Source organism: Pundamilia nyererei, unplaced genomic scaffold (genome assembly GCF_000239375.1).
Source record: "Pundamilia nyererei isolate P.nyererei 1_Seehausen unplaced genomic scaffold, PunNye1.0 scaffold00245, whole genome shotgun sequence".
Classification (NCBI taxonomy): Eukaryota; Metazoa; Chordata; class Actinopteri; order Cichliformes; family Cichlidae; genus Pundamilia; species Pundamilia nyererei.
Genome location: NW_005187646.1, coordinates 720591 through 731221, shown reverse-complemented (window position 1 = coordinate 731221; position 10631 = coordinate 720591). Strand labels below are relative to the sequence as shown.

The following is a 10631-nucleotide window of genomic DNA, read 5'->3' as shown; positions in this document are numbered from 1 at the left end:
TTTTTTTTTTAATTTTTATTATTTTTTTTGGTTAGCCTGTGAACAACGCAGATTTCATCATTCCTGTGGAAATCGACGGAACAATACACCAGGTAATGCTAGCATCATCAGAAATATTCATATTGTCATGCACTGTGCTCATGCCTCATTGTCATTTTGTCATTTCGGTTGTGTGACAGCACTTCTCTTGAGCGCATTTTGCTGACTATAGAAGGTGATGTCAGCGTTTAAGGGATTTGAGGACGGCTGCTTGGAGTCCGATGACACACGATGGGTCTGGGCCTGATTCAAGTAATCCAGGATAGGTTTGTTCAGACAAGCACAGCCTATTCCGGATGACTTGGTTCAGGAACGCTGCCCTGAGCTGCCAACACAGCAGCAAGGAGGAAAAAAAAAAGATGGAGGAAGAGCTTTAAGGAGCCCAGTGCTTGTCTTTTTGTGAGCTACAACTGCATCTTTCTCATTTAGCTTCAGTTTGGCTTGAATGTCTGCTACTAACTCCTTGGAAGTAAATAAGATGTTCTGCAAAAATGTAACATCTGTCCATTAGAAGAAGTCTCCAGTCATGAGCTGCATGTTGAGTTTCTCCCCCTTTTTTAAAAATAACATTCACTTGAAACGTCCTCGGGCAGTTGGAATTTGTAGAAACATGTTACATTTTGAGTGTATGGCGTGTGTGCATGATGCTGATTTAAGGATTCCTGCATCTTCCAGGTGTATGTCCTGAAGCGGCCCCATGTTGACGAGTTTCTGAAGAGGATGGGGGAGCTGTTCGAATGTGTCCTCTTCACTGCCAGTTTAGCTAAGGTGAGAAACCACCTCATCGCAGCCAGCTGTGCTGATTATTAATGTATGGTTGGCTGATTCCCTGCAGTTGACAGCAATAAACTCGGAGGGAGCAGGGAAAAGCTGGATGTATTCAGGGAAGTTGTCTGTGAACAGTTTAATATTTTGGATCCTTTAAAATAGACTTGGGGCGTTATGAGAGAAATGAGAAGAGGTCATTTGAGCTGCTTCCTTATCTCCCGAGGGATAACACAGCAGGGGGAACCGCGTGTGTGATTTGGCACAGATTTCATACCGGATGCTCCTCCCGATGTAGCCTTCCCATTTTTCCGTGCTCTGAGACTTGCACTGGGCGCACACTACCTTGGCTGGGTTTGTCTCGCTGGTCTCAACCAGGGTCTTCATGTGTGAGACCCGTTAGTAAAAAAAACCTTATTCTGATTGCGTTGGTTGCTAGCAGATTGCTGCAGTTGTCCATAGTTTGCATGGAAGATGGCAACTTGGCTGCAAACACTCTTGTTAATCATCAAGGTAGTATAACTTGGAGGTGCAACCCAAACTGAAAAGATTTGCCTTCAAAGTAAAACCTGATAAGCCAAAACTTGTAATTTCAAGGTCTCTGTTTATAGTTGCTATACAAACTATGGGCGACTGGCAATCTGCTCATAACCCAAGCAATTATAAGGTTTTCAGTGCAGGACTCTGATTGGCAGTTGCTGTTATTGATTTCACAGCAACCATTTTATTTTTATTGTTTCCCCTAGTGGCCAGTGGTTATCAGGCAGTCTCATACCAGTCTCTAGGTCTGTGTGAATGTGTTAACCACAACACTGTGATGGTGGCAGTAAAAACTAATACTATAAACTGATACTAAAAACGGAAATCTCAGCTGTATCTACATAAAGATTTTGCTTTAAATTGAGCGTGCTTCTCCATCAGTATGCAGACCCAGTCTCCGATCTCCTGGACAAGTGGGGTGCTTTCCGCTGCCGCCTTTTCCGGGAGTCTTGCGTCTTTCATCGAGGGAATTATGTCAAGGATCTGAGTCGCCTGGGTCGTGACCTCAACAAAGTGATTATTGTGGATAACTCCCCTGCCTCCTACATCTTCCATCCTGACAATGCAGTAAGTCTTCTGGACAGCACTTAGGATCGTTCACCTGCTTAAGCAAGTTGCTTAAGCAAGTTCATAGTATTACCCTCAAAGTTGTGGTTGATTTTTTTTTTTTGGGGGGGGGGGAACAATTTCCCAATTTTGTAACTGTATTAAAACAAGTATTGCACTTTTATTGAAAGATGTAGTTTGGGGGACACTAAGCCCAATTTCAGTGTCCCACTCTTACTTGATTTATTGTTTAAATAAAAAAAGGCATCAAAGTAAATAAGATGAATAAGAAATTAGATTTCTAACTATATTTGTTGAATCTCCACAACGATATTGATGCTTATGTTTTTGTTCAGGTGCCTGTGGCCTCTTGGTTCGATGACATGTCCGACACAGAGCTGCTGGACCTCATCCCGTTCTTTGAGAGGCTGAGCAAAGTCGATAACGTCTACACAGTCCTCAAGCAACAAGGGACCTCAAGCTAACTTCGTTTGACTTTTTCATCTCAGCTCTGAACAAACCGGCGTACAAAAAAGCAAAAAAAAAATTTAAATTCCCCCAGAAACGCCGCACCAGCCAGGCTCCAGCTATCACTGCCCACCAGAACACAGACTGCTTCACAGCCGCCAGAGCCATCAAAGCAACCGTCCCACACACCAAACCAAGATCACCATGGGAGAGCCTTTGGTGACATTTTGACGGCATCGACACTGCCACCTCCTGGTCAGACAGCAAACTGTCTGCAAGTTGCCTTCCAAGAACCAGCTGATGTGAGTGAATGGACGAGAGGATGAATGAATGTTTAATGGCCTTTCTGCAGCCCCACTGGACTTTCAGTAGAGTAAACAAAGAAGAGGTCTGTAGCCACGATTCCTCTGGACCTGGGTACTGGACTTAGACTTCTCATGGATGTGATTTGGCAGCCTGATTGCACAAGACTTGCAGGAAGTTTCAGAAAGGTTTACGCTTCTTGATCTGTTGGATTGTTGAAAGGGCAGGTCGGAGGTATACGTACTGTAGATGTCTTTTAAGCATTTTGGTCAAGCGTTATGTTCTTCTCAGCCTAATTTTATCACACTATCTGTCTCCAGTCAAAGGCATGTGATCCTCAGTTGTCATATTTTTAGAGCTTTTAGAGTGACGTGGTCAGGTTTTTAATAGTCATGAGTTATCAGTGTTATGAATGAATCTGATTTTTAAAAGGTTTCTTTTTTTAAACTCAGCTGGCATTGCAAGCTCAGACACTATTACAAGTTGTTAAATGAATGAATAAAGTGATCGGACCACTTTAAAAGTAATCTAATCCCTTTTACCGCAGATTAAATTTATATGCTAAGCCCATCTTAAAAGATGAACACTTGGGCACGATTTTAAGTATTTTTACTGTCTGTGCAGCAGGTAAAGGAAATCAGTCAGATTCAGAGCACTGACTCGGGTCGTGTGCGTTATTTTATCAGAAACCTCACACTAATCTTTAAGTATCCATCTGCACTCGAAAGTGACAGAGCAGCTGTTAATGGATCTGGTAGATGTTAGCCTCTTGTTTTAAAGCCACACACAAACCTGAATTTGTCTTCTGTGTATTTACAGACTGTAATTGGATGGTTAAAAGAAAGTTTTGTGATGTTAAAAAGAAAAGACACCGGTGGATTTGTCATGATCTTCAAAGTACTTTTTTCCTTTTTAAATTGTCTTTTAAGCGGTACACAGAGGCTGGAAACTATTTCTAAATTTGTGTCATGAAATAGGTTTTGGGGGGGGGGCTGCCGCGAGTATCCCAGTATATGGGAGGGCACATCTTTGAAAACAAAGTGTTTAATATAGCGCAGGTTTTAAAGGAGCTATCCACCCCAAAACGACTTAAACACTACAATAAACTGCTGTTAGTGATGCCTCATACTGGCTGTTTCCTTATGTTTTAAACCTGGCAGAGATCTGATACTGTGCAGGTTTTTGTGATGTTTTTGGAAGCATTGAAAAGCCTGTGCAGCTACAGCAGATCTAAAGCTAAGTCTTTAAATGTCTGTTTTATTTTATTTTTTCCCCTTTTTTCTTTTACACAAAACTGCAGAATTTTTTGTATTTCTGCCTGCAGATAAAAACCTAGCAGGGTGCCACAGCTTGATGCTAGTCCGCTCATCAAAGTTACTAAGTGCATGCTGGGAATTGTAGGACTCACTGATTTTTGCAGTTTATCAGCAGTAACAAAAAGTGGAAAGTGTGAGATTATTTTGGGGTGGAGTCTTCCTTTTTTTCTTGTGCACGTCTGTGTTGTGTATCTGTATTGTATTCTGCCCGCTCAGTTTTAAGGAGCAACGCAGTTTCTAACGGGCCTTGCAGATTGGTGCAATCGCCCTAGTTTGCGTTGACAATGTGTTGACACTGATGAATGAATGTGGTGGATTTGACTTGGCAGCCTCGATGGCAGGCTTGTGACGTGACTTCGCCTAGATGAGGAAGGGGTGATTAAATCTACCACCTTAAGAGCTATTATTACTTTTTAAAAAATGTTTAACAAATTATTGTCAATCAAGATTAGCCTGTTTCATTTCTAAATAATTAACTGATTTTTACTGCTGCCTTCTATTATTTTTTTTTTTTTTTCCCAAGAGTCATCTTCTTATAGAATATTTACAGTAGGTTTTCCAAAACGGGAAGACATTGCTCTTGCTGTTTTCTTACAGGACCTGGTCGGTTGCCTCACGTACAAGGAGGGAGAGAGGATTCAGAAACACCAGCAAATAACTAAAGAGATAGTATCTTACCATTGGAGGCACATAACAGGTTTAAAACAGTGTTTTCATGAAAGCCATCATCAAATTACTGATGCCGCGTGTGTTTTGGAATTCATTGGCAAAGACGAGTATTTATAGGAACGCTGAGTCATCTTGTTAATGGATTACATGTAAAACAGGTTGTGTCACTATGGGGGCCCATTCACTGATACTGTACTTCTTACACATTCAGTAGATATGTATATGTTGTTTTTGCACAGTAATAAAGCAAACGAATTTCATTAATATATGGAATATTCATGTTACTGTACTCATGATTCAATAGCTGTAACTTTTTCTTTTCTTTTTTTTTGTGACCTTTTGTTTTATCATACCAAATTCTGTATGGACTGTATGTAATAATGCCCCCCATAAATGCTTAAGGAAACATGGTCTAAGGTGCTGTTCTGTTTTTGGGGGAAAAAAAGCAACACAAGCGGTACATTTTCAAGCCTGAGGAGGTGGGTTTGTTACATTTAGTCAGACAAACAAAAAAAAAAAGCCAGATGTTAAGAGAGGGGGGAGGGGGCAACAAAGACCTGACACCGGACCTGAGGGATGCATCTGAACCTTCAGCTGATCATCTACTGTTCCCTGAAGCCTCATCAGAAATCTCAGTGGAAAGGTGGCTGTCAAGCTTTTTTGCTTTTTTTTTTTTAAAGAAAAAAAAAAAGGAAGGAAAACTCAGAAAAGGCTGTGCAGGGCTGCAATTGACCTTGATAAACAAAGAGATGGCTCAAGATTTATTTAAAAAAAACAAAAACAAACAAACATCCACATAGCCAGCGGTTGCCATCTAGAACTGCTCGGATCAGTTAAAACATTTTTTTCCCTAAAGGCATTTTCATTCTGGTGCTTCCAAGAATTTTTCAAATACACAAGTATTTTCCACCCAAAATAATCTCCACACATTTAGCTTCTCTGAAGTTATGAGAAGGCTTTAAAATCCAACAGATGTTTCCATGGAGCAATTTTTAAATGGGTTTTATTTGGGAGTTTTTTATTGAAATAAAAGTTACTGTGACGTAAACAGCAAATAAATATGATCTACAATGTAAAAAAAAAAAAAAAAAAGTATAGTCTAATTTAAGAGTTTTAGTGGCAATTTCCACAGGGTTTTTTTGGGGTTTTTTTCCCACTTCATTTTCTCAGGTGTTACTTTGGTTCCACAATCATACTACATTTCAATCATCCTGTTACGTTGAGCGTGGCGCTGCTCTTCGCCTTTCCCATAGTAAACTTCACCGTGCCGCTCATGTCCACGCTGGTGCTCTTCAGGATGAGTTTGTGGACTGTCCCGTGGTTTTCCAGGCGGACAGAGGGCCCCGGTTTAAGGTTCTCTCCATTCAAAGTCCAAACCGGAGGCTTATTTATGGCGACTGATAACTCACACTGGAAAGTCGCTGGCTCTCCCTCCATCACTTCCACGTCCTCTAGCTCTTTCACCATCACAAGAGCCTGGGCTGGAGCAACACAGAACAAATCAGTTTGACAAAAATGTATTTAGGGTGTTCCGCTTTAGCTTTCCGCCCCAACTTACCTTCCACCATCAGTTTGGCTTTGGAGGTGTGCTCTCCGACCTCAATGCTGTAGGTGCCCTCATCCTCCACAGACACCTGCTGAATCACCAGTTTGTGGGAGCAGTCATCAGCCAGGATTTCCAGTCGGTCTGAGGAAACCAGTTCCTCCCTGCCTTTGTACCAGGTAGCGCTGCAGTGAGGCGAGGAGACGGTGCATTCAAGGATCACGCGATGTTTCTCCAGAGCTGTTCTGTCTCGCAAGGGCTTTACAATAGAAACTGGAAGTTCTGAAACAAGAGGAAATTCAACATATAGATGATTTTAAGTCACTGATATGTCCAAGAAAAAGGCCAGTAAAATATTCTGAAGATAAAGAATTAACTTACCCTCTACCTCAAGGTAGGCAGTAGATTCAACATCCCTGGCTACAAAGCGGATTTCTCCAGCATCTTCAGCTTTAATGTTACACATCAGCAGGAAGTGTTTGGTCCCTGGAAGAGAGCAACAATTCTCAGACTTGCCAACAGTGTACAAGTGGTCTTTTGCTCTTTCCAAGGTCGTGCCACCACCAGAGGTACCGCTAAAACTACAAATAGAGAAATTTAAATCCTTCTCCTCTCCAAACGAGGTTTGAGGGTTTTTCCATGGATGGTGATGCCATTTTCTGGAGAACCGATTGGTCAGTAGGCAGTGATTTCATACCTATTGATCTCCAATCTGAAACTTAACCTGTTCTGGAGCAGATTATGGTATTTTACTCTTGTATTATTTATGATTTTATGATTGATTTCTAAGTCTCATAGAAATGTCTGCCTTCTCTGACCTTCAGTGCGGATCTTGATGGAGCTGGTTGGTCGGATCCTGTGGCCGTCTTTGTACCACTCCCCTGTCACGTCCTCCAGAGAAACATCACACATGAAGACAGCATTCTGGTCCTCCTGGATGTAAAGATCCTCCAAATCCTGCACTATCTCCAGCTCATGCTCTGCAAGTTAGTTAAAGACGGCAAAAAGATCAGATGGCAAGAGAAGAAAAAAGTTATTTTCCTTAAAACCACTAGATGGAGGTATTGTATAAGCTTTACTCCAGCTGGCTCCAGTTGGTTCAAAATGAGTTGTGTTAAGCCAGTATCTGATCAGAGGCTTACCATAAACCTCCAGCGAACAGGACGTTTTGATTTCCCCTGTGTCGCATGTGTAGGTGCCAGAATCTGCCCGGGAGCACTGCAGGATTTGACAGAACCTCTTACGACCCATTGAGTAGATCCGACAGTTTTTCCCCGGCTTTAGCTCCGAACCGTCCTGAGTCATAGAAAAAAAAAGTCAAAGGCATTCTTTATTCATTATATCATTCTTAAAACTGTCACCTTGCTGGTACAATAAGACAAAATAAGGGCAAGATTACTGAGAGTATTTACTGGTTGATTTTACCTTAAACCATTTGACTTCAACATTTTGTCGGGAGAATTCACACTCCAGGGTGACAGGAAATTCCTCCTCCACACGGGCATCAGCCAGTGGTTTCAAGATGGACACTGGTGTTTCTGTCAGTTTAGTCAGTCCAGTCAATCAGTCAGTGAACTACTTGATGAAGGTGTAAAAAGTGAAACCAGTGAGCTTCACGGGCTTGTATTTACCTTTGACTGTGAGCCTCGCTGTGGTGCGCACTCCTTCAGCTGAGAAGGCGATGGTGCCTGTGTCCTCCAGAGTAAGGTTGGACAAGGTGAGGCCGTGAACTCGTCCATTGGTGCTCACCCTACACTGATTGTTTGGCTTGACCCGAATGCTGTCCTTTTGCCAGCTGCCCTCCACATCTGTGTGTGACAGCTCCACCACAAAGGAGGCAGTCTCTCGTTCAAAGGTTTCTTGGTCAGTCAGACCTTTGCGGATGGCGATTTTACGGGCTGCACAAGAGTAGATTAGTGAAAGCGGTGAGAGGTGAGAGGATACCATCATTATCAAATTATAAATCGAATAAATATCTATTAAATCATTGAAAAAATTATTTTAAAAAACTGAGAGAATTCTTTTTTTTTGCAAACTGTATTTTGCTGACATGCATTTGAAAGCCAAGATTGTGTTTCAAGGACAACTGAAGGTTGTGCAAATATAGACAGAGCTCAGTTTATCATGTTACAAAAACACTAGCAGGAGCAGTCCACTGTCACTGTGTCACTCTTGTACACGGCTGAATAACAGTATGGCTGTGTTTCAAAAACCTTTTCACACTTACAGGTCTGGCTCGGCTATTCTTAGTACTTCTTTACACTCTGACATGCTGTGAAAAACACCTTCAGTGTGTACTGTTCTTTAGGCCCGAACTCATCTGTGTCAGAAGAGATACCAATCACAAAGTCACATGGTAAGCTGGCTTCTGAAATGTCTTGTTTTATAGTCTTCAGAGCCGAGTAAGTACTGGAAGTATCTGGCTAGTGTTCTTTCTGCCTCCTTTTATCTTATTTATTCACACAGCAGTTAGGTTTGAACAGTTAAATCCAGACACAATAAGCAATTTTAGGAAAAGTTCATTTCTTCACTCGCTATTTATAAAATAAACAAAAAGGCTTGTTGCATTTCAAATCAACATGAGCTTTCTCCAAAATGCTTCTTATCGTCTTAAGTTGTTTGGACATATATTATATGATTGCTGCATATTTTTAGCTTTATATACTTTTCTATATGTGCTTTTCTGAAAAGTGGTAAGGTGTTTTTTTTCTTTTTGCATGTTTTAAAATCCTGAAAACTTCACTGGTGTCTCCCATAAAAATGAATTAGGATCTGTAATTTGAGACAGATACGAGATAAGAGCATCAGCCTGTTAAAATATGAAAAACAAAAACAAATTAAATCAAATTAACACACACTAATAAAAAAACACTTCACAGAAAAAACAACAGTTTCTAGATGTATATAGTTATAGCATTAAAAAAAATACAAATTAAACATAATTAACACAAAAATTAAGAAAATGCTTTTTTCATTCAATATTTTTACTCGTGCTTTGAGCAAATATGATGAGTTCAACTAAAAAAAATCTAAATATCATAAAATGGTGCAGAAAAATCTGAAGTTTCCAAATCTAATCTAACCATTTTGAAGCCCAGTCTAGCTATGATTTTGAGACCTAATGCCCTGGATGAGTCTGATAAAATATATCTCAGATTAAAGTATACTAAGAGGGATTGAAACCTGAGATCAATAGTTCGGTAGAAACCCTAAACCTAATGACACAACTGCATTATCGGCATTATCTGCTGCAGTTCACTTACGTTCTACATTGAGTTTGACCTGCGTCCGGTCATGCAGAGTCTCGCACCGGTAAGTCCCCCTGTCCGACAGAGTCAGGTTGTGGATGGTGAGACTGCGTTTGCAGCCGTTCTGGGCCAGCGTGTGTCGGGGACCAGACTGGATAACCACCCCCTGCCTCATCCACTGGACCTCACCGGCCTCCAGGCTAATCTCTGCCTCCAAGGTGGCATCACCAAACTCCTCTGCCATAACAGCTTCCATTTTCTTAGTAAACATGACCTGAGCCTCTTAACATTACAAGAGTCAGAAAAAAATGATCAACTGCTGATCATCTGATGATCACAGATAGAAGATAGATGGATGGATTTTAATCTCTTTTAACCTTGACGATTGGCCTTACCCTGAACTTTGAGGCTGGCTTTGCTCATTTGTCCTTCAGCTTCTGCTGTAATTTTTGAGCAGTCCAGCATCTGGCACTTTTTAATCACCAAGGTGTGGCACAGGCCATTGTGGGTTGCCTGGAAACGATCACCCAGAGTGATAGGCTCATTGTCCATGAGCCAGACCAGCTGGACATCCTCTGGGGAAACCACACACTTAAAGGTTGCATCTTCTCCTTCCAGCACTGTAGTGTTGTGGAGTTCAGTGAGGAACTCAATGACTCGGGGCACTAAAAAGACAAAAGTTATGAAGCTGCTATCTCATTGAAAAGAGGAGAGGAACTCTATTTCAATGCATACTTACTTTCTACCCTCAGTTTTGCAACAGTCCGGTCATCTCTGGACTCACAGGTATACTCGCCAGCATCCTCTCGAGATAGACGATGAATGGTCAAGCTTCTTTCGACTCCATCTGCCCTAATGGAGAATCTCCTGTTTGGGACCACTTCTACTCCATTCCTTAACCACTGGACGTCCGCTTTTGGCTTGCACACCTCACACCGAAGGGTCACCATACCATCAGCATGGGCCACAGTGTCTCTAAGCGGCTTTGTGAACTTAATTCTCATTTCTGTAATACAGAAAATCAAAGTTGATATGAGAAGATAGGCCAGACTGAGGCTTTCTACACTCAACAAAAATATAAACGCAACACCTTTGTTTTTGCTCCCATTCCCCATGGGATGGACGTAGAGACCTAAAATTCATTCCAGATACACAATATAACCATCCCTCCCAAACAGTGGTCACAAATCAGTC

General features: G+C 41.5%; 2 protein-coding genes across 2 annotated transcripts in view; one reads left to right on the top strand and one right to left on the bottom strand.

Moving 5' to 3' along the window:
- ctdsp1 (CTD (carboxy-terminal domain, RNA polymerase II, polypeptide A) small phosphatase 1) overlaps window positions 1–5057 on the top strand; it is a 17252-nt gene extending 12195 nt beyond the window's left edge. The window contains exons 4-7 of the mRNA XM_005749458.1: window positions 36–92; window positions 715–807; window positions 1726–1911; window positions 2247–5057. Of these exons, the coding sequence (XP_005749515.1) occupies window positions 36–92; window positions 715–807; window positions 1726–1911; window positions 2247–2375 (465 nt within the window). The 3' untranslated portion in view covers window positions 2376–5057. The remainder of the gene's footprint in view (window positions 1–35; window positions 93–714; window positions 808–1725; window positions 1912–2246) is intronic.
- Window positions 5058–5384: 327 nt separating this feature from the next.
- obsl1a (obscurin like cytoskeletal adaptor 1a) overlaps window positions 5385–10631 on the bottom strand; it is a 19624-nt gene continuing 14377 nt past the window's right edge. Inside the window, exons 16-25 of the mRNA XM_005749457.2 lie at window positions 10177–10443; window positions 9833–10102; window positions 9453–9719; window positions 7821–8087; window positions 7615–7727; window positions 7332–7485; window positions 7008–7169; window positions 6571–6675; window positions 6205–6471; window positions 5385–6127 (exon numbers count right to left, since the gene is read on the bottom strand). Of these exons, the coding sequence (XP_005749514.1) occupies window positions 5853–6127; window positions 6205–6471; window positions 6571–6675; window positions 7008–7169; window positions 7332–7485; window positions 7615–7727; window positions 7821–8087; window positions 9453–9719; window positions 9833–10102; window positions 10177–10443 (2147 nt within the window). The 3' untranslated portion in view covers window positions 5385–5852. The remainder of the gene's footprint in view (window positions 6128–6204; window positions 6472–6570; window positions 6676–7007; window positions 7170–7331; window positions 7486–7614; window positions 7728–7820; window positions 8088–9452; window positions 9720–9832; window positions 10103–10176; window positions 10444–10631) is intronic.